Raw genomic sequence first — 21,716 nt, 5'->3', positions numbered from 1 at the left:
TTAGAAACTGTTTATTTGAATGAGTTACTGATGATTGTTTTGGCTTTGTTTTTCCAAGGCCGGGTTTTTTCCTGTCCCGGCTGTGGACTCTTATCCCGGGTTTGGACTGGCGAGCCATTCCATCATTTCGTACCTGGAAACAGAGGAAAAGGAGTTGTGAGAAAAGGAGTTTTCTGATTGGGTAGGACAGAACTGTAGGGCCCTATTTACATTTACATTTATTCATTTAGCTGACGCTTTTATCCAAAGCGACTTACAATTGCTATATATGTCAGAGGTCGCACGCCTCTGGAGCCCTATAATTTCCGCGATCACGGAATCGCGGACGGAATCGCGGAATTGGCAAATTAACTCGGAATCTAGTGTCAACGCGGAATTTCGCGGAATTTTACATATTTGGAATAAAATTCAGTTTTTGTGAGGGAGAAAAACTATATCTGAGGAAAATCGCATATTACTGAAAGAACGAGCAGAGAGAGGCCCGGTCGCGCGCGCGTCTTAAAACTGTCTTGCTTTCTCTCACTCCCTCGCGCTTATTAATCTAAATCAATTGAGAATTGACACAATGGTAAAAGATCGGAAGAAAGAAGTTTCACGTGGAGCATTCGGACATTTTATTCCTGAATTAGGCTACCGCTGGGTGTGAATTAGCCTATGTGCAAAAAAAAAAACTTTTTTACGTTACCTTTCCTTCTCTGAAAAGCGTTCCGCCCATTCAGCTGACATAAAAAACACTTTCAATAAACTAAACAAAACCTATCCAATGATGAAATGTTTTCTGTGTTGACAGATCTTGTGCGATGTCCTAACTGCCGGGATAATCACACAACGCGTACAAGTCTGCTAATGATACGTCCGATTCGCGAACTAATGACTCCTTTGAACCGATTCACTTTAATGAATGGTTAAAACAACTCATAGATCTATGAAAACAACTGATCTGTCCAACACTGAATCGGTTCGGTGTATAACAAAATCGGTAACACTTTACAATAAGGTTCCATTTATTAAACTCTAGTTAACTAGATCAGTTAACATTAACTATTAATAAACTGCACTTCTACAGCATTTATTAATCTTTATTAATGTTAATTTCACCATTTAGTAGCCTACATTATTTAAATGAAAACTTGTATTTGTTAACATTAGTTAGCTTAATGCACTGTGTGAAGTAACATAATAAAAATACAGGGTTAGGGTTAACTAAGATTAACAAAGATTAATAAATACAGTAACAAATGTATTGCTCGTGGTTCATGTTAGTTAGCCTAATGCATTCACTAATGTAAACAAACCAAACCACATTTAACACCTCTTAAAATGAGAATTTTGTTTGTTACCTCAATAAATTTAGGGTCATTCCTATTTTATTTGTGTACATTTTAATCATTAACATTAAAAACACTCTTTTTACGACTAAAATAACTGTAAAGGGTAAAAAAAAACTGAATTCCCAAAAATTAAAACGGAAAAAACGGAATTTGCAAAAATTAAAACGGAAAAAACGGAATTTGGGAAAAAATAAAACGGATTTTATAGGGCCCTAGAACTGCATACATTGTGTTTTTCAAGTTTTCCAGGATTTCCCTGAAGACAAAATTAAGTCTTGAGACTGGAGCAACATCTGTGTTGAGCTGTATGTGGGGCAGTCCTGGTACACATCCTAAACCAGTAAACACATCTTGGTATTCACTCAGAATGTCAGTTTGGTCTTTGTTCTCTGCTTTGTACACTCTTTTAACCTGTTAAACTGTTAAGCTGCAACCCCACTTTTGAAAAATCCCCAGAAAGGACATACTCAAACTGAAACAGATACAGTTCATGAACCCTTTGCACTAAAAGCACAAGTATGATCTCGTTTGAAAGCTGACACCTGGCAGTTTATTGTAAATGTAGAATTAATTATTGTCATAATGACAAAAAAAATTATAAATAGCTTCAAAGTTTTGTAAAGTTATTAGAAATTAATTTTTATGAAACATCCTCATGAAAATAAAATTGAAGTTGGCACTGTAGCAATCTAGAAATGCACTACAGCTAAAGCCACATTTCTAAACATTTTATGTTTAAAATCTGAAGATAATAAGTCCAAAACACTGTATTTAGTTAAATGTTTTTCAAGACCATGTCATGTGACTTTATTTTGATTTGAGGCTAAAATGCTACTGATGTTTATTGTCATCTTCTAACCATCTATCCAGTATATTGTCTCTATTGTTTTGTGGTGCAAACGATCCCCATTCAGTCTCAGTCTCTCCTGCACACATTCACACCTCTCCAGCCTGGTTATGGCTCGAAATATGCATTTCTTTTGTCTGCATTATAGTTATGGTGCCTTCACGTGCTATGGTAATTATGGTAAATACCAAAAGCCGACGTGGAAAATGCACATGAACACCCACTCATGTGGTATTTTCCACTGGGCAACTCGTAGAATATTTTGATGCACGAGTTGCCGAGATGAGATAACCTTTGACCTTTTCAACATGGCGGAGAGCAACGCAAGCGTCGTGAATGATAAGCATTGTACACAACTAAACGTTTTTTGCTACTGTTAGCGGATAGTTTTTGTTGCCTATACAATGTTGTGTCATTAACAATTGTAATATAATGTGTTAACACTAGGGCTGTAGTCAACCAAAGAAATGCTTAATCGACCAAAGTCCTGTCCTGCACAATGATTAGTCGACTAAAAAAAAAAAAAAAAAAAAGACGCGATGTTTTGCATTTTGATTGAACATTTATTAAACAATTGTCATATAAAACAACAACGAATAAACGTTTTATATATATATATTTATATATATATATATATATTTTTTTTTTTACACCTGGGATCCCCCGCGAAACGGTTCTTGAATTTGCGCTTGAATTTGAACTTGAATTTGCGCTTGAATAAGGCCGGCGACACACTGGCTGCGTGGCGTGAGAGTCTCAGCTGCGTGGCGTGTCTGTTTTTATTTCGGCTCCCATGTTAACAGGTTGGAGTTTGCACACTGCCTGTGTGAGACACGCGTCTCAGGCGCGGCTCGAGCCACGCGGAAAACGCGTGCATGCTATTGTCACGGGTGACAGAATGCTTGGAAAAGCGGAACCTTTTTCTATGTTCCCCGAGGGGATTATTTTGGTGTGACACCTTACTCCGGTTCCGGGTGTAGCTGAGGCATTGCCCGACCTGATTACCGCTGATGCACGGCAGGTGTGAGAGAGAGGGGAGCGGCGTTTGTATAGGCTTTTCGCTTCACAAGAGGAGGATAAAGGAGCCGTTCAGGACAGAAGAGGGGGAAGTCGTTCTTTTGGGTTCAGTCGGTCAAGACGGTTGCTTGTGGTGTAGTTGCTGGTCGGTGTTCCTTGGACTAGTGTTCGGCTGGGTCTCTGTCGTCGCGTCTGGGGGTAGAAGATCTCCTGTTTGGGCGCTTACATTGAACGCGGCAACCCTGGAAATTCGTGTAAGTGAAGAACTGCCATTGGAGTCTGTTGTTTAGAGCTGTGTGTGGAATACTACTGGATTGAACTGCTGCTTGGATCTGTGCTGGAAGAGGAAGAGAGAAAGATAAGTGAATTAATTACATCATTGAATCAAATGTAAAGCTTGAAGAAAAGACTGTGAATGTGAAACTTACTACTGAGGAGGACGTCTGTTTCAGATATACTGGAGAAGAACTGAGAGTTGAATATTCCAAATGAAATGCATGGATGAAGCGAGGCTTTTGATCAGCCCTACTGTGTGAGTGATTTGCAGTTGTTTGCCTTACCTGATGCACGCCAAATTAATGCTGTGGATTTGTAGTGAACACGAGTGCTGTGTGCTATGCTGAGAAAAGTCTCCCAATGCCTGCTTTCATTCTTGTGAAATGATCTACTTGTCTCCATCCAAATTCCAGAACGAAACAACTGAACTGGTGAAGTAATGCTTTGTAGTATCTTCTCTTCCATTGAGTACTGTTGTGGAGTATTCCTCATTGAAGGCTTTTGTTAATCCTCTCTTTTTCTCTGAAATTATAAGTCTCGGGAAAAACCGTATGGCTGTGGAAAAGTCCGAACTATTATACTTACCGACTGAGCTCTGAAGAGGTACAGCCTCGCTGGTAAAGCCGCCCATTGAGTCTCTCGCGAATGTCTGGTGAAAGTGTTTGATGCTGGGAGAAGAATCCTGACGACTGCAGCAACGCTGTGAAGTGAGTTTTAAAGTCACAATTCTCCTTTCGTGTCCTGGCAAGAGGATCTGCGGTTGAGAGAAGAAACATTACCTGTTACTTACCGTCTGAGTCCTGCAGATGTGCAGCAACGCTGTGAAGTGAGGTTTAAAGTCACAATTCTCCTTTCGTGTCCTGGCAAGAGGATCTGCGGTTGAGAGAAGAAACATTACCTGTTACTTACCGTCTGAGTCTTGCAGATGTGCAGCAACGCTGTGAAGTGAGGTTTTAGAATCACTGTCCCACCATTGTGCCCGACGACGTATCTGATACTGAGAAGAATATATTACCTGTTACTTACCGTCTGAGTTCTGCAGATGTGCAGCCACGCTGTGAAGTAAGCTTTTAGAGTTACTATTGCACTATTGTGCCCTGAAGACCGTGAAGAATCGATCCAGCGGCCACCCCGGTAGAATAGCCCTAGAAGAAAAGAGTTGCTTATCCTTCTCCCAAGTTGATTGTTATTCAATAAAGATTGTTACTTTGAACTCAATTACTTGCCTCCTCTTTTGTCCATCTGTTGCGTGCCTGTGGTGTTGGCTCCTCACGGTGGTGCCTGGAGTCAGGGGCGGCTGGTCATCCGAGTCCGCCCCGGCCTGCACCGGTGACACTATAATAGAACCGACTGAGTGTTCCTCTTGCTAGAGCGCAGAACAGCGGAGTTTGTATGGACCGAAGTGCATGTCTGAGCTTGTATTGCTGCTGTTGCTTTGACATTGTGGAAAATAGAATAATAGAAACAAAATGTATTAGACTTTTTACCCTTTATTATAAATCTAAATTAATCTCGTTTTTAATTTAGGCAAACTTTCGTTTTTTTTTATTTAAATTTCGTTTATTTAAATTTCGTTTTTCTTTATTTAAATTTCGTTTTTCTTTATTTAAATTTCATTTATTTAAATTTCGTTTTTTCTTTATTTAAATTTCGTTTTTCTTCATTTAAATTTCGTTTTTCTTTATTTAAATCTACCCTTTACTGTGTCAGTAATTTGTTAGTCAGAAAAATATTAGACTACCTTAAAAGTTTTGCTTAAGTTAACAGACTGTGTGCGTTTTATATCACTAGTGCAGTGTCCTATTCGGAGAATATAGCCGCCCTGCTCGCGTGAGGTGCGCCGCTTCCCGCTCGCGCTGTTCTGTAGTTTACTATTAATTCTGAACGTGTCGCGTCTCGCGTGTCTGTCTATATTGCACCAAATGCGACACTGCACTCCCTTGTGAAGTCGATTGGATGAACGGTTCTCGAAATAATCAAAATGCAAACGGACAGACAGACACATAGAGATTACTACCTATATTCCTTACTGAGCGCGAAGCAGCAGTGCAGCCTACGAGTGTTCTACATGGTGCGCTAAACTGTGGCGCTGTTACAAAATAGCCTAAATTAAAGCATTTAAAGTTGGGGATAAAACATAGGCTAATTATATTTAGAATACAGTAATATATAACTGCTTATAAAGGAATAAATATCAAGGAGTAAATCAATGAAAATTTCTTTATTGGTAAAAAAAAAAAAAAAATGCGACTGGTCGACCAATGAGAATGTCAGTCATAAAGTTGACAGCCCTAGTTAACACTCAGTGTCAGTTTTAAAAATACTGTTATGTTTGGTGTTACCTACCCAGAGCAGATGCTAGCTAGCAGTCAATAGGAGCCTCCTAGTAATGAGCGGCCAGGCAATTTACTCACGTGAATGTATTTTGTCTGTAGTATACGCCAGCGACACCATGCTTTACTGGGATCAGGAGATGACCCAGCCCATAACCCAAACGCTCTATCAACGGGAAGGGGAAAGTACCCTTTACATGGACCATGATTTCACCACTGCTCTGCAAATAGTGAAAGTGAAAGTGAAAGTGACACGTGACGGCCAAGTATGGTAACCCATACTTGGAATTTGACCTCTGCATTTAACCCATCCAAGTTAATGCACACACATTAGGAGCAGAGTAGTGAGTAGTTAACACACACGTGGATACACACACCCAGAGCAGCGGGCAGCCTTTGTGTGGCGCCCGGGGAGCGATGAGGGGTTAGGTGCCTTGCTCAAGGGCACCTCAGTCATTTCCCACCGGCTCTGGAATTGAACCAGCAACCTTTGGGTTACCAGTCCAACTCCCTAACCACTAGGCCATGACTGCCCTGAAATAGTTCCCCCCGTTTCTGTTTCTGAAACAGGTGAGTGCCCGCTCGCATAACGAAATGCAGTTATATTCCCTTGGTTAATCTATTGTATTAGGCTATGTTGAAATACACCAACCAGTTAAATATGAATAAAACACAAAATGGTTAGTATGAATTATAGTATGAATAATGGTTAGTCTGAATTATCTATCTATCTATCTAAATTACCTATCTGTCTATCTATCTAGATGAGAACACTACAGCAGAGTTGCCCCAGAACCAGGGTTTCACCAGGGACCAGACCCTTTTTTTGATTGACCTGATGCGCCAACATCTAATGAAAGATGACAGTGAACTTCCTCGCAACCTCGCTGAACTAAACTCTAGGATCAAAATGTCCAGGGGGAAGAAGCGATCCTTCTGGCAGGAAATTGCGGCGAAGTTGTAAAGTCAGTTCAACCAGCATTTTGATGTAGACAAGGTGTCCAGAAAGTGGACCACCCTGGAAGATGCATACAAGAAGGCAGTAGACAACAATGCATCCACAGGGAAAGCTCCTACCAAGTTCCAGTTTTTTAAAGAAATGGGGGAACTTATTGGGGGGCATCATGACGTAGATTTCCCGGTAATCGGGACAACAAAGGGGGTTACTGTTAGGCGGCCAGAGGCCTTCAAGCAACCCTTGATGTTCGGCAACTCTTCTACTGAGGAAGAATTGTCTTCATCCTCCATTGCACATTCCTCAGATTCTGAGAGCGCCGGGCCTTCAACCTTATCACCTCCTCACACCAGTGCTTTGGCACGGAAGAGGAAGCGTCGTGAAGACATAACGCAGGTGATGTCCCGTGTCATTAAAGAGTGCGAGGAAGCCACGCAGCGCCGACACGAAGAAATCATGGGGGAAATTAAAACCACTAATGCTTTATTCAAGCAGATGCTGCAGCAGTCCCATGAGCAACAATAGATAAAAGATATGTTTATTTTTTTTATTTTTTTTGTTTACTGTTTATGTTTTAGGCCTGTTTTTAATGAAGCCTACACCTCTGTACAGTATATGTTATGTTATTTTAAAGGTGCTGCACATATTTTTTACAAGAGTTTATGTTTACAGAAAATGAGTTATGTTTACAAATGAGATTTTATTTTTTCAAAGGTTTATTTTTACAGAACAAATTGTTTACAAAAAAGATTCATAAAGAATTTAAAAAAAATACAAAAATATAGTATATGTTCAAATAATATACTACGTTGAAATCAAACAGCATCAAAGTAGATAGTGTTCTGAGTTGTTGTGGAAAAAAGTCATTAAATTAAACGATTATAAGGAACCAAACCACTGTCTGATTTGTTTTCTTTTTACATCTGAACATAATGTCTTTAACTTGTTAATGAGAATTTTTCACATGTTAGGCATTGCTTTAACTTGCTTGGATGATAGTAAAAGTGTAAGGGGATGAAATAGAATGCCTATGATAAAAATTAGTTTGGATAGGCTAGTAGCATATTCATATTCAAATACTGTAGCATACAGTAATGTTCATTCATTCTCATCCTCTTCACGAGGGCACCTGATTGGGTGCTCATCACATGTACTTTCAGACTCTCCAATACACATATTGTGAAGCGCACAAGCTGCTACAATGACTTTCACAACTACATCTACACGAGAGTATTGTAGTTCACGGAGCCGTCTCCATTTACACTTTAAGCGGCCAAACGCCTGTTCCACTATTACTCTCCCACTGCATATCATTGCATTTCTGCGCAAGTCATCTTCACTCAAGGCTCCATTGTCGCGTTTTGGAGTGACAATGAATGGGAAGCTGTTGCAGACATATGCTCCATCCCCGAGTAGTTTGTAGCCTCCCAACTTCTGTTCATGGGTATTGAAGAATGGGGATAGCCTAAGCATGCGTGCATCATGTACTCTACCGGGAGGCCCAGCAAAAATATCTGTGAACCTTCCTAGGTCGTCTACAATACCCTGCAGCAGCACAGAATAGTAGGCCTTCCTGTTTAAATAATCCCCCCCCCTAACAGGTGGCCGCTGGATTCTGAAATGGCATCCATCAATTGCACCAACTATCCCATCAATTCCGCACGACCTTCTGAACAGAGCTGCTTGGATGGTCTTTTGACAGTCATTTGGCCAGACAATGTAGTGTTCTGCAAGGGCACATGTACGGTCAAGCATTTCAATGATGACATTATGCGCTGCTCCTTGACTGACATCAAATTTATCAGAGATCTCACGAAATGAGTTCTGATTTGCGAGATACCAAAGCAGCATCACCACCTTTTTCTCTACAGGAATTCTTGCAGGACCTCCTGGTGAGTGATCATCAGTCATCCCATGTTGCCTTAATTTATTGCAGAATAGGTGGAACTGCTCTCTGGTGAGCCTCAGATGACTCTTAAATGTGCTGTCCTGCATGTCTAGAACAGTCATCCAGGCAGTTCCGGTTTTTAAGACCGCCGGATTGTCTTGCTCCAGGCAGTGTAGTATGACAAGTCTTCAGAAAAAAAACCCGGGGTCAGTTATTCATTTTATGTATGCGTGTATGTATGGTAGGCCTTATTACAACAACACTGTTTTTTAACTGGTAGGAAAGATTAGGTTAGTAGCTATGCTTCACATAAGGGTAGACCTAGCATTTGCTGCTAAAACAGAAATATTAGCTCTATTAACTCCCTTGTCCTTAAAAAAAAAATCTATTCATGATCTAGAAAATATACAGCATTAGCATATTTTTTACCGTTTGAGTTTTGACAAATCATCTTCTTGCTGTAGCAGATGACTTAAGCAATCTACAATCGTTTTAGGCAGATAACAAGTCTGGATCTGTGTGTCCATCTTTTTCCTACATTACGACAACAAAAGCACTTGAACACAACACACTGGTAAATACCAGTTCACAAGTGGAAAATATCATCTTTTCCACAGCACGTGAAGGCACCATTACTAACGACTGGCTATTCACAGGCTATTCATAGGGTTTCAGTCCCTAATTTCTTTTCTCAAAGTTCACCTCACATTTTAAACTGTATCAAATGCATTTCTTGAATAAAGAAACATTTCAGTAAGCATTCAAAAAATAATAAAAGTATAACTTCTAGGTAGCAGGTGCACCTAGGGCTAGCTAGCATGTTAGCTTAGCACACCATCAACACACAACAATTTATGAGATTAAAACCATGTTTGTGCTGCAAACTTACTTTATAACGCAAGACGAGTATTTTAAATAATCTTCTGTGATCTAATTTGGCTTCAGATAAAAAAATCAGACAGAAAATATACTATTGGATAGTGTTCTGCACAATGATAGTCTATATAGATTAGCATTACATTATAAATATAATCTATTATTATGAAAATACCTGGCATGGCTTGAAAAACACAGGTAACTCAAATATCATTGCAATCATGTTTATTGTCTTCAAAACTCGATCTCTGTAGCTTTGTGTGTATCAGTGACGTCCTGGAATGTCACATGGTCATGGCTCTTCTTCATGTTCTATATATGGACTATTATTGTGCATATAGCGCCCTCAGGCTATTGGTATGAATTGAAAACACAGTATCAGAGTACCAAACGCTCATAAAGATTACATCGGTGCATTTGGGTATAAATTCAATAAATATTATTCCTGTCTATAGAAATATGATGTAAATCTATGAGAATCTATCAATATTTCTCCAAATCTGCACATTTTTGAGCTAAAGCCCTGAGGGACGTTGTTTTGTGTATCGCTGTCATGACGACAGCACAGAGTTTTTTATGAATGAAAGCGGCTGACGCGCATAATTCATATTAAAGGTATCGACTCATTTTTTCATTTCATAACTCCTGACACAAATTAAGACATAACTGTCACTATGAGTTTCTCAGAATACAATAGTGGTCAAATACTGAAACTTGAGTATTATATCTTTTTAATTATGTATAGTTTGTCAAGGTATAACCAGAGAATGTCTAATATGGCGAGAAGTTTCACTCTCAGTACACTTCCGGCTTCTGAACTGGTTGCAGTTCCTCTCTGATTCCATATGAGGGCGCTCACAGGACGAGTGCAGAATGAATGGAGGTCTCCCATATGGAAAAGGTTTGCTAAAAACACCTGTGATTCTTATATGTTCTAACAGAATATTGTAAGGGACATATATGCTGCAAAAACCACATATATGAATTGCATAATATTAATGTATTTTTAATCATACTATGTCATATATGTCCTACACAACTAAAGCCATATAGATTTTCATGATGTAAAAACATAGGAAAAGGATGCTAATTTGATATGAATGTCCAGCATGGACGTGTATAAAACGCAGTGCAGTTTACCAACTAATTTGGATGATAAAATGTCCTCGGAACTGTGCACTGTTTGTTTGTTTGTTTATTGGCAGGTTATGGAGTCAGTCGCGTCGCAGCATCTTTCAGCTGTGAGTGACGCAGGACGGCGGTGTAAAGTTAGAGGTTCCCCCGCAGAGGCGAGTCCATCTCCGGCTGGAGAAACAGCGCTGATCCGGTGGATACTGGATAACAGACCGGTTGATTACACTTGAATTACTTGAATGTTTAGGCCTAAATGTTTAATTTTTACTTAGAAAATGTTTCTTACATGAGTAGGCAATATTGTATACGTGTTAAAAATAGTATAAAATATGCTGTATTGCTGTAGGCTACTCATCGACAAAAAAGGCTAATGTCATGTAGTTATACCGGTGGTTGTATGGAATATTTTTACAAAGGTTTAGAGGAAATACAAAAGTTTATATTACTGGCATGTAAACACAGTTAATATTACTCATAAATATTTGTTTTTAAATGACTTCCATAGTAACAAAAAAATATACTATGGAAGTCATTGAGACCAGAAACTGTCTGGTTACTGACATTCCTCTAAATATCTTCCTTTCTGTTCAGCAGAAGAAAGAAATTAATAAAGGATTGAATCAACATAAGGGTGAGTATATGATGACAGAAGTTTCATTTTAAAGTGGAGTATCCCTTTAAAAATGTGCCAACTGCATATAAGTGAATCAGATGTTGGTCATCAACACATGAAATCTGTATGAAACATAAACAAATGACACAAAATGTGTATAAATTCTATATGACTTTAATTTGACTAGCATATGATTCAATATAAGAACTTTAAATGATTTTTATATGAGTTTTATATATTTCTACTAATACCATACACATTTGCATACTTTTGTCATGTAAAACTCATATAAGTCTTTTAACAGTATTCATATATAACGCAAAAATCCCCTACAAGTTGTATGTGTGCTATTTAGTATGAAAGTGGCCGTAATCGGTCTGATTTTGTATAGGACATATATTGGCCTTATATGAAACACAGAAGGTAATTCTGGCCGATTTAAATAAGGAAGATATATGGTTGCTGTATATGAACCATGCAGGTTTTTTTCATATGGGCTATGGCGCTATACCAATAAAAATCCACTTTTCTCAGGATATAATTTTTTGTCTAGTAATTTGAATGTTGTATTCGAAAGGAGATGCAAATAAATTACACATTGCTGGGTGTTAGATTTTTTTGAGTCAATTATTTGCTTTAAAAAGTCTTTTAAAGTGTCAATGACGTCATACACATGTACGACCAGAGATACTGCTTAACGGCAATCCTTCACTCACTCTGGTGCGTTCACGCTCTGCACTTTCTTTTCACTCGAGGCATCGACAACACAGCTGACACAGGTAAACACACGTGCTAGAAGAGTTTTTGTTTTGTTTGTTTCTGGTCCCGCTGCGGATGACACGATGCCATCAAGCGGTATCTCTGGTCGTAATCAGTCCTTCACTGACCAATCAGCGTTCATTAGCAGAATGCTAGCGTGTTATGGGCAACAACAACTCAACCTGTAAGAAATCAAAAGGACATAAGTACTCGTTCATTCAACTTTCGACCTAAAACCCATGTTGAACTTGCAAAATCTACAATCAGATCTGAGATTTCTCAACGGCAATCGAGTGAAAGAGACAAATTTAGATGGTCTAGCCCCATAGACTCCCATTCATTTTGCACTCATGGCGATCGCCCCCAGTGGAACTCTGGTGGAACTACAACCAAAATTCGGTACAATAGGACTTAATAGGGAGTGGGCAGGCTCTCCGTAGACGGGCTCTGGTATAACATTAAATCTGATAGTAATTTTGAATTAAATAAATAACGCTTCAGTGCGCGGGCGCACTGGCAATGGTTAACAGGTTAAAAAAATAAAAAAAATAAAAACTTACATATTGTAGCTTTAAACACCTTACATTTTGATTCCCTGTTAACTGTAGTAACAAACTGTCAGAATAATATACCCATTTATTGACATTTAGCAAGAAACCTTATAATTTAGAAAATAAAATCGTATGTCAGAGGTTATGTCTACCTTCAACAATAAGGGTGTCCTCCCTTGAGATGTAGCCACATCCTCCAGTGTCATATTGCATCAACCAAAACCATTGTATCATTTAAAGAAATAGTGTATCTTTAATTAAAGGCCATTGTCATGCTCTTAAAGTGTTAACCCATTGAGCACAGTAAATCAAACTAAACGGCCCACTTTGCCTGCATTCACCCTACATTTATTTTTAAGAGTGCATTTACTATTGGAAGCTATGGCCAAAAAGCCCCTGAAAAGACCAAGAAAAAAAAGAAAAAAACATGGGAATGTTCAGGTTATGAAATATACTTTAATGTAGGACACATATAAAGAATACACAAGGAAAATCATGATTATCCTATTTGAATCTGCCCTTCCACCATATCCGACTCCCTCATCTTTGACTCTCAGTGCCTTCCTCCACATATTTTCTTGGGGGGCACTTCAGTCTTCTGCCACAGACTTGGAGTAGTAATACCAATCACACCGAGAGCAATTATCGGTCCAGCATTCCCACTGAGTTTACTCTCCTCATCTGAACCCATTCCCAGATCATCCTCCTTCTCATGAACCGCCACCGCACGTCCCAGAATGGAATAAGGCCCAAAGAGCTTGGCGTCTGGAAGCGTCAGGAACTGCCTTATAACTCCTTTCTCGGAAGCAAAGTTGCCCAGGTCTCCAGGATGATGAGGGTGGTCAACGCCGTTTGGATTATAATGAGGACCAACAGTGATGCAGCCTTGACTGAGGTCTCCATACTGATGGATGTGCATGGCACGCTCTTGACGATCGATGGCAGGCAAACCACGGAGGTTGATTTTCACTTCTAAATCTCCATTGGGGAAGACCTGCTTGAAGAGGATTTGCCCAAAGATCTTTGGCTGGTTACGTGGCAAATTGGAGCCGGGAGTTACTTCACAAGTGGCATAGATTGTGTTGTCAAACTCCACGACTTCCGGCTGTGGAGCTTCGGCAGGCAAACACTCCTCGTTGTGGAACTCTCCTCCTTGTATATGCAGCACCAGCAATATCAGAGGGAATATTAGGATGATTTTCTCCATGTTGATCTTTAAAGCCTACAATGAAGAGTGGATTCAGTGAAATCATGCCATTTGGTTTAAGAATGTAATATTTTTGATAAAAGGTCAAAGCTTTGTTGCAGGGAACTTTGAGAATGGAAGTTGCATTAGGTAAAATAGCACAACCAGATTAGTTTGCAACGGAAAACCATACAAGAACCCAGACAGCAACCAGATCCGGCCCACATCTGGGCCGTGTGTAATCCATGTGTACCAGATGTGGGCCGACACCATGTTGCTGTCTAGAAAACTATAATTTTTGAATTGCTATGTACCCTTGTGAAAATAAAATAAAAAAAATGCACTGATTGGTATTGGATGTGTACCTGTACCAAAAAACAAAACAAAAAAACAAAAAAAAAATAAAACCAATGCCAAACTAAGAGTTTTACTTTAAAGTAAAACACAACAAAAAGATTTTTAAAACATAATGTAAAGTACACTTAATTTGATCTGTTGTAGCCTACATGTTATTCAATATTAAATATAAAGTTAAGATTTTCTGATTCTGATATTTTTCACAAGGACAGGTAAAATAAAAGACAATATTTATACTTTTGCTTAAACTAAACTTTTTTTAGTTGTACTAAATCAAGTCAGTTGATGGAGAAAATGGAATAAAAAAAAAAAAGCCTAAACCAGCAAAGGTGCACTACCGTACAGCTGAAAAGTTGTCCTCAATCCGTGTGGAGCCTGAATATTGCAGTCACAAAACTACTACAATGCTTAATCCGTGTGCAGTCCTGACCTGGGGTTGAGAGAATGTTCCTTTTGGCTGCTCTTATAGGAACTCATGTTGAGCTACAAGTTAACCATGATAGTCTGTTAGTCATTAATTAAGTTCACCTGTGTTTCATTTAGCTCCCTTTGTTTGCCTGTTTATATATAGCACTCAGTTTATTCAGTTCTTTGTCTTGCATTGCACAATGTGTTCTCCAGTGTTTTGTGTTTATTAAAAGAAGTACTGCTATAGATTCCTTTTCTCTTCATTTGGTGGCTCATTTGTGACTCAATGATAACATTCTTAGTGTACAATTCCACTTGACGTTCATGCTTGACACCACTTCTTATAGCAGATATTCATCAAACATAAGTGAATAGCTGACAGTTCTTCCTTTTCAAGAAACCATTTCTACAGACTGATGTACCAAGCCTGACAAGCCTATATTACACATGCAATTGGACTGTTATTTGCAGTTTTTTTTTACAATTGCTATGACAGATTTTTCAATACAATTTTCCAAAACTCTTAACACGGTTAGTTAGCACTACATCCGTCTATGTAAGCTATACTATTAACACATTTCGTGTTGCTTTAACACAAAATGCATACAATTAACACAAATTTAAAATGCTTGAACTTCTTTTACACACAAGCTCAAACAAGACCAAAACAATGGATTTGTACTGCCAAATTGACCAATGCTTTAACACTGTATGTCAGAACAGATAACACCATGTTCTAAACCTAACCTTACAGGCTAAAGTCAAGGTAAACAGCTGTTTATATTGTGAATTGAAACACAAATATATCCCCTGTATTTTATCCTATTGTTACTGAGAAACAGCTGATTGAATTATGCAATAATATAAATCACAGCTGATTCCCATCTAGGAAACACACTCAGGTGTTGAGGTTCTTTCAATCGCATGACCATATGGTATACTGTAACCGTACATTCTATAAAGCACTCTGAGATGGGTCTTTTTTTATTGAATTTCTGCAGCAAAAGACCTACAGTAAACCCAACAAAACAAAAATGTAGAGAGGCTTCAAAAGAAACTGCAGTGCAAAACACAATCTATGATCAATACAATATACTGTCTGTTGTATAAGGGCAGACCTGACACGGATACAATAATGCAGTTTCTGTCCATCTGATGTCCATCTGATGTTAGTGTTTTTATGACATTGTGCTATGATTGACTAAATCTTCCTGTTGGACGGCATAGTGTATTATTGTATTTAGAAAATTAGTGTTGGAGCTTAGTGTGTTGTAGGTGTGTTGGTGCGTTAAGAGTTTAGGAAATTTGTTAAAAGTATTGAAAAAATTGTCATAGCATTGTAGGGGTGACCCCGAATAGTCGAAGATTCGATGCTTCGATAGGAGGAGCCTGATTCGACTACCGATCTCATGGTCGAATCTTCGCCGAGGTGTTATGAAACGAGGATCATGCCACTTTGGCTATATGAGGGCGCTCAATTTCACATAGAACTAGCTTTTATGTCAATACGTTAATATTCAGCCTATTATGATAATGCTGTATATAAAAATGTGCAAAGAAAGAAGCTTTTAATAAATATTTTTTTACGTGCGTGAATAAATCCAAACCCCCCGTGACAGATTTAAGTTTCACTTTCGATCCGTGACCGACAGAGGAGCGTCTTCGCGGCAAGGATTTAAATCTTTAACAATGTCTGGGATAAGAAAATCTAAAGTGTGGATGTACACCATCAGAAAGGATATTCTCCCAGGCTGGATTTAACATCAGGAAAACCATGATCGCACTTTTGCCGGCCAGCGTTAACACATTTCACGCATAGACTGGGTTTCACGTTAGAATGTTTTTTATCCGCGCGCACAATTTGAACATTTGCAAGACATGACGATTCTGATTCGACTATGAAAATCCATAGTCGGGGACAGCCCTAAGCGATTGTAAAAAACTGTACTTGTCTTTGAAGGCAGAAGTAAAAATTTCTGAGGGAATGATTCTTCTATGGCATCAATGTTAAAATCCCCTTTTAGTAGATTGAATGCAGGTAAGGTGGGACACTTGTCATTTAGATACAGTACCTAGATGTTTCTTTCTTTTTATTACTTTTGTTAACTTTAAGGTCCGACTTTAATATTTCATTTTGAATACAGTTGATATGTGTTATTTGCAAGGTATATACCAATAAACATTTTGAGATCATGCACTCCAGACAAATTTCTTTTCAGGTAATGTGACCCATCCCTAATTTATCAAAAATGATCCTGGATCTTAAAAACACATGATTTATTAACACATCACACAAACATATTCCACAGCATATTTAACAGACCCAAAAGCACATAGATAGGCTATGATGAGTAATACTCATCAGTTCACTCAATGCATGTGTAAAGTTCAAAACAACTAGAACATGTTGTGTTGACATGAAATTTTATGAAATTTGAATTTCAGATATCTTAATGAACTCTACAGCATATTACAAATGGAACTACAACACATGCAACAACAAATAGGCTAACAAAAATTCAATAAGAGGAACATTTTAAATGGTAACCATATTGTAAAACTTTTTTTCTGTCTGTTTTCTCTAAACACTGTAGATGAACTTAAATTGTGTCCATATTTTAAAGCGTTATATTCTGCATCTACATTTTAAGAATAATAATAATAATAATTCGTTACATTTATATAGCGCTTTTCTGGGTAATCAAAGCGCTTTACATGGAAGGGGGAATCTCCTCAACCACCACCAATGTGCAGCATCCACCTGGATGATGCGACGGCAGCCATATTGGGCCAGAACGCCCACCACACACCAGCTTACTGGTGGAGAGGAGACAGTGATGAACCCAATCAGTATATGGGGATGATTAGGAGGCCATGATGGACAGAGGCCAAGGGGCAAATTTGGCCAGGATGCCGGGGTTACACCCCTACTCTTTTTCGAAGGACATCCTGGGATTTTTAATGACCACAGAGAGTCAGGACCTCGGTTTAACGTCTCATTGGAAGGATGGTGCTCTTTGACAGTATAGTGTCCCGATCACTACACTGGAGCGTTAGGTCCCACATAGACCACGGGTGAGCACCCCCTGCTGGCCTCACTAACACCTCTTCCAGCAGCAACCTGGTTTTCTCAGGAGGTCTCCCATCCAGGTACTAACCAGGCTTGCTAACCTCTTACAATAACAAAGGTGTAGATTGATGACGCATAAGCGGAATTATGGAACTTGTCGTCATGCCGATGGATCTAATAATGTTTATGGGTGAGTGAGTACATTGATGTTTTTAACATGACTGTGGTATGAAGCAGGTCGTGATTGCCAATGAGAGACAGATATCAGAGCCACATGCGAGTCCCGCGGATATAAAGGAATAAGGACATTTCATTCTACCGATCTACCCGCAAGTGCTGAATTAATACTCACACATACCCCTTTTCCACCAGCATGAACCAGGTGCCAGTTCAGAGCCAGAGCTGCAGTATTGCCAGTCCGGAGTTGGTTCGTCTGACGAGCTCTCTAAGATCCGGTTTGCCTTTCCACAAGGTCACTGTATACATCTCATGTTGCCCAGCAACGCTAGCGTGGCAGCGCCAAACACAAACACACCAGGCTTGTTCGAGATGGTTCGGCTTCTCGCAGACCGATCGGCTCATGACATCAAAGCACTGCGAAAGCAATCCAAAAGCACAAGGACTCGTATGCTCTCCAAACACTCCCGCAGCTCCGATCGGTCCGTGCCACTCCGATGCATCTCGAACAAGCCTTCCATCAACAATGGAGGTCGTTGCGTTACTACAGTATTGATGCTCATGGCTTTGCGAACCTACATCGGCATCCAAACACGGCGAATCCAACGTGTCTGTGCAGCTCGCCGTAACTTGCATAGACGGAGATTACAATCAAGCTGCTATTAGCTCGATTAGCTGCTATTTGAAAAATGGCGGTCACAAGTTTCTGTTCGTCTTGTTGGTCACGGTAACCCCGCCCCCAGCCCCTGACGCAAGCGGTTCTTACTTCTAGACCAGCAATGTTTTGGTGCTACTTAAGAACCACTTTTCCTGGTTCAGAGCTGGTGCTCTGGGTGTCAAAAAAACAAAGAACCCATTTGAAACTAGGCTCTAGCCGTGAACCAGCACCAGCACTGCCTTGGTGGAAAAGGGTTAACAAGTCAGTTTATTTGGCGAATTAAACTTGTGAGGTAACGCAGCGCTGTTTCACTTGGTCTACACTATCACACTAAACTGCATTTGAGGTGTAGGTCTTTTGCTGCAGAAATTCAATAAAAAAAGACCCATCTCAGAGTGCTTTATAGAATGTACGGTTACAGTATACCATATGGTCATGCGATTGAAAGAACCTCAACACCTGAGTGTGTTTCCTAGATGGGAATCAGCTGTGATTTATATTATTGCATAATTCAATCAGCTGTTTCTCAGTAACAATAGGATAAAATACAGGGGATATATTTGTGTTTCAATTCACATTATATAAACAGCTGTTTACCTTGACTTTAGCCTGTAAGGTTAGGTTTAGAACATGGTGTTATCTGTTCTGACATACAGTGTTAAAGCATTGGTAAATTTGCCAGTACAAATCCATTGTTTTGGTCTTGTTTGAGCTTGTGTGTAAAAGAAGTTCAAGCATTTTAAATTTGTGTAAATCGTATGCATTTTGTGTTAAAGCAACACGAAATGTGTTAATAGCTTACATAGACGGATGTAGTGCTAACTAACCGTGTTAAGAGTTTTGGAAAATTGTATTGAAAAATCTGTCATAGCAATCGTAAAAAAACTGCAAATAACAGTCCAATTGCATGTGTAATAAAGGCTTGTCAGGCTTGGTACATCAGAGTCTGTAGAAATGGTTTCTTGAAAAGGAAGAACTGTCAGCTATTCATTTATGTTTGATGAATATCTGCTATAAGAAGTGGTGTCAAGCATGAACGTCAAGTGGAATTGTACACTAAGAATGAATGAGTCACAAATGAGCCACCAAATGAAGAGAAAAGGAATCTATAGCAGTACTTCTTTTAATAAACACAAAACACTGGAGAACACATTGTGCAATGCAAGACAAAGAACTGAATAAACTGAGTGCTATATATAAACAGGCAAACAAAGGGAGCTAAATGAAACACAGGTGAACTTAATTAATGACTAACAGACTATCATGGTTAACTTGTAGCTCAACATGAGTTCCTATAAGAGCAGCCAAAAGGAACATTCTCTCAACCCCAGGTCAGGACGGCACACTGATTAAGCATTGTAGTAGTTTTGTGACTGCAATATTCAGGCTCCACACGGATTGAGGACAACTTTTCAGCTGTACGGTAGTGCACCTTTGCTGGTTTAGGCTTTTTTTTTTTTATTCCATTTTCTCCATCAACTGACTTGATTTAGTACAACTAAAAAAAGTTTAGTTTAAGCAAAAGTATAAATATTGTCTTTTATTTTACCTGTCCTTGTGAAAAATATCAGAATCAGAAAATCTTAACTTTATATTTAATATTGAATAACATGTAGGCTACAACAGATCAAATTAAGTGTACTTTACATTATGTTTTAAAAATCTTTTTGTTGTGTTTTACTTTAAAGTAAAACTCTTAGTTTGGCATTGGTTTTATTTTTTTTTTTTATTTTTTTTTTTGGTACAGGTACACATCCAATACCAATCAGTGCATTTTTTTTATTTTATTTTCACAAGGGTACATAGCAATTCAAAAATTATAGTTTTCTAGACAGCAACATGGTGTCGGCCCACATCTGGTACACATGGATTACACACGGCCCAGATGTGGGCCGGATCTGGTTGCTGTCTGGGTTCTTGTATGGTTTTCCGTTGCAAACTAATCTGGTTGTGCTATTTTTACCTAATGCAACTTCCATTCTCAAAGTTCCCTGGAACAAAGCTTTGACCTTTTATCAAAAATATTACATTCTTAAACCAAATGGCATGATTTCACTGAATCCACTCTTCATTGTAGGCTTTAAAGATCAACATGGAGAAAATCATCCTAATGTTCCCTCTGATATTGCTGGTGCTGCATATACAAGGAGGAGAGTTCCACAACGAGGAGTGTTTGCCTGCCGAAGCTCCACAGCCGGAAGTCGTGGAGTTTGACAACACAATCTATGCCACTTGTGAAGTAACTCCCGGCTCCAATTTGCCACGTAACCAGCCAAAGATCTTTGGGCAAATCCTCTTCAAGCAGGTCTTCCCCAATGGAGATTTAGAAGTGAAAATCAACCTCCGTGGTTTGCCTGCCATCGATCGTCAAGAGCGTGCCATGCACATCCATCAGTATGGAGACCTCAGTCAAGGCTGCATCACTGTTGGTCCTCATTATAATCCAAACGGCGTTGACCACCCTCATCATCCTGGAGACCTGGGCAACTTTGCTTCCGAGAAAGGAGTTATAAGGCAGTTCCTGACGCTTCCAGACGCCAAGCTCTTTGGGCCTTATTCCATTCTGGGACGTGCGGTGGCGGTTCATGAGAAGGAGGATGATCTGGGAATGGGTTCAGATGAGGAGAGTAAACTCAGTGGGAATGCTGGACCGATAATTGCTCTCGGTGTGATTGGTATTACTACTCCAAGTCTGTGGCAGAAGACTGAAGTGCCCCCCAAGAAAATATGTGGAGGAAGGCACTGAGAGTCAAAGATGAGGGAGTCGGATATGGTGGAAGGGCAGATTCAAATAGGATAATCATGATTTTCCTTGTGTATTCTTTGTATGTGTCCTACATTAAAGTATATTTCATAACCTGAACATTCCCATGTTTTTTTTTCTTGGTCTTTTCAGAGGTTTTTTGGCCATAGCTTCCAATAGTAAATGCACTCTTAAAAATAAATGTAGGGTGAATGCAGGCAAAGTGGGCCGTTTAGTTTGATTTACTGTGCTCAATGGGTTAACACTTTAAGAGCATGACAATGGCCTTTAATTAAAGATACACTATTTCTTTAAATGATACAATGGTTTTGGTTGATGCAATATGACACTGGAGGATGTGGCTACATCTCAAGGGAGGACACCCCTATTGTTGAAGGTAGACATAACCTCTGACATACGATTTTATTTTCTAAATTATAATGGCTATTATTCTGACAGTTTGTTACTACAGTTAACAGGGAATCAAAATGTAAGGTGTTTAAAGCTACAATATGTAAGTTAGTTTTTATTTTATTT

The 21,716-nt window shown here is 39.1% G+C and overlaps 3 protein-coding genes across 4 annotated transcripts; 1 reads left to right on the top strand and 2 right to left on the bottom strand.

The window, feature by feature from the left end:
• Positions 1 to 7,857: 7,857 nt before the first annotated feature.
• LOC311301369 (uncharacterized protein) lies at positions 7,858 to 8,694 on the bottom strand (the record flags this gene model as incomplete). Its single annotated transcript, XM_084426396.1, has 1 exon — positions 7,858 to 8,694. The coding sequence occupies exon 1, from the start codon at positions 8,668 to 8,670 to the stop codon at positions 7,858 to 7,860; it is 813 nt and encodes a 270-aa protein (XP_084282522.1). The 5' UTR covers positions 8,671 to 8,694.
• Positions 8,695 to 13,112: 4,418 nt separating this feature from the next.
• On the bottom strand, positions 13,113 to 14,592 carry LOC311301732 (extracellular superoxide dismutase [Cu-Zn]-like). Of its 2 annotated transcripts, none has more exons than XM_084427039.1 (2): positions 14,467 to 14,592; positions 13,113 to 13,802 (listed from the first exon to the last, which is right to left on the bottom strand). In XM_084427039.1, exon 2 carries the CDS (start codon positions 13,785 to 13,787, stop codon positions 13,134 to 13,136), a length of 654 nt encoding a protein of 217 aa, XP_084283165.1. In that variant the 5' UTR covers positions 13,788 to 13,802; positions 14,467 to 14,592; the 3' UTR covers positions 13,113 to 13,133. The 2 variants fall into 2 exon arrangements, with proteins under 2 accessions (XP_084283165.1, XP_084283166.1); XM_084427040.1 differs by having other exon boundaries at positions 14,462 to 14,570.
• Positions 14,593 to 19,665: 5,073 nt separating this feature from the next.
• LOC311301743 (extracellular superoxide dismutase [Cu-Zn]-like) lies at positions 19,666 to 21,203 on the top strand. The gene is made up of 2 exons (XM_084427063.1): positions 19,666 to 19,854; positions 20,514 to 21,203. Exon 2 carries the CDS (start codon positions 20,529 to 20,531, stop codon positions 21,180 to 21,182), a length of 654 nt encoding a protein of 217 aa, XP_084283189.1. The 5' UTR covers positions 19,666 to 19,854; positions 20,514 to 20,528; the 3' UTR covers positions 21,183 to 21,203.
• The last annotated feature ends 513 nt before the right edge of the window (positions 21,204 to 21,716 follow it).

The sequence above is a fragment of the Rutilus rutilus genome, assembly GCF_951802725.1.
Source record: "Rutilus rutilus genome assembly, chromosome: 1".
Lineage (NCBI taxonomy): Eukaryota > Metazoa > Chordata > Actinopteri > Cypriniformes > Leuciscidae > Rutilus > Rutilus rutilus.
Note: the sequence above shows the minus strand (reverse complement) of the source record. Positions and strands in the feature narration are given on the sequence as shown.

Bases quoted from the DNA above. Each gene is read 5' to 3' on its own strand.
- LOC311301732 (XM_084427039.1), bottom strand. From the start codon at position 13,787: ATGGAGAAAATCATCCTAATATTCCCTCTGATATTGCTGGTGCTGCAT.
- LOC311301743 (XM_084427063.1), top strand. From the start codon at position 20,529: ATGGAGAAAATCATCCTAATGTTCCCTCTGATATTGCTGGTGCTGCAT.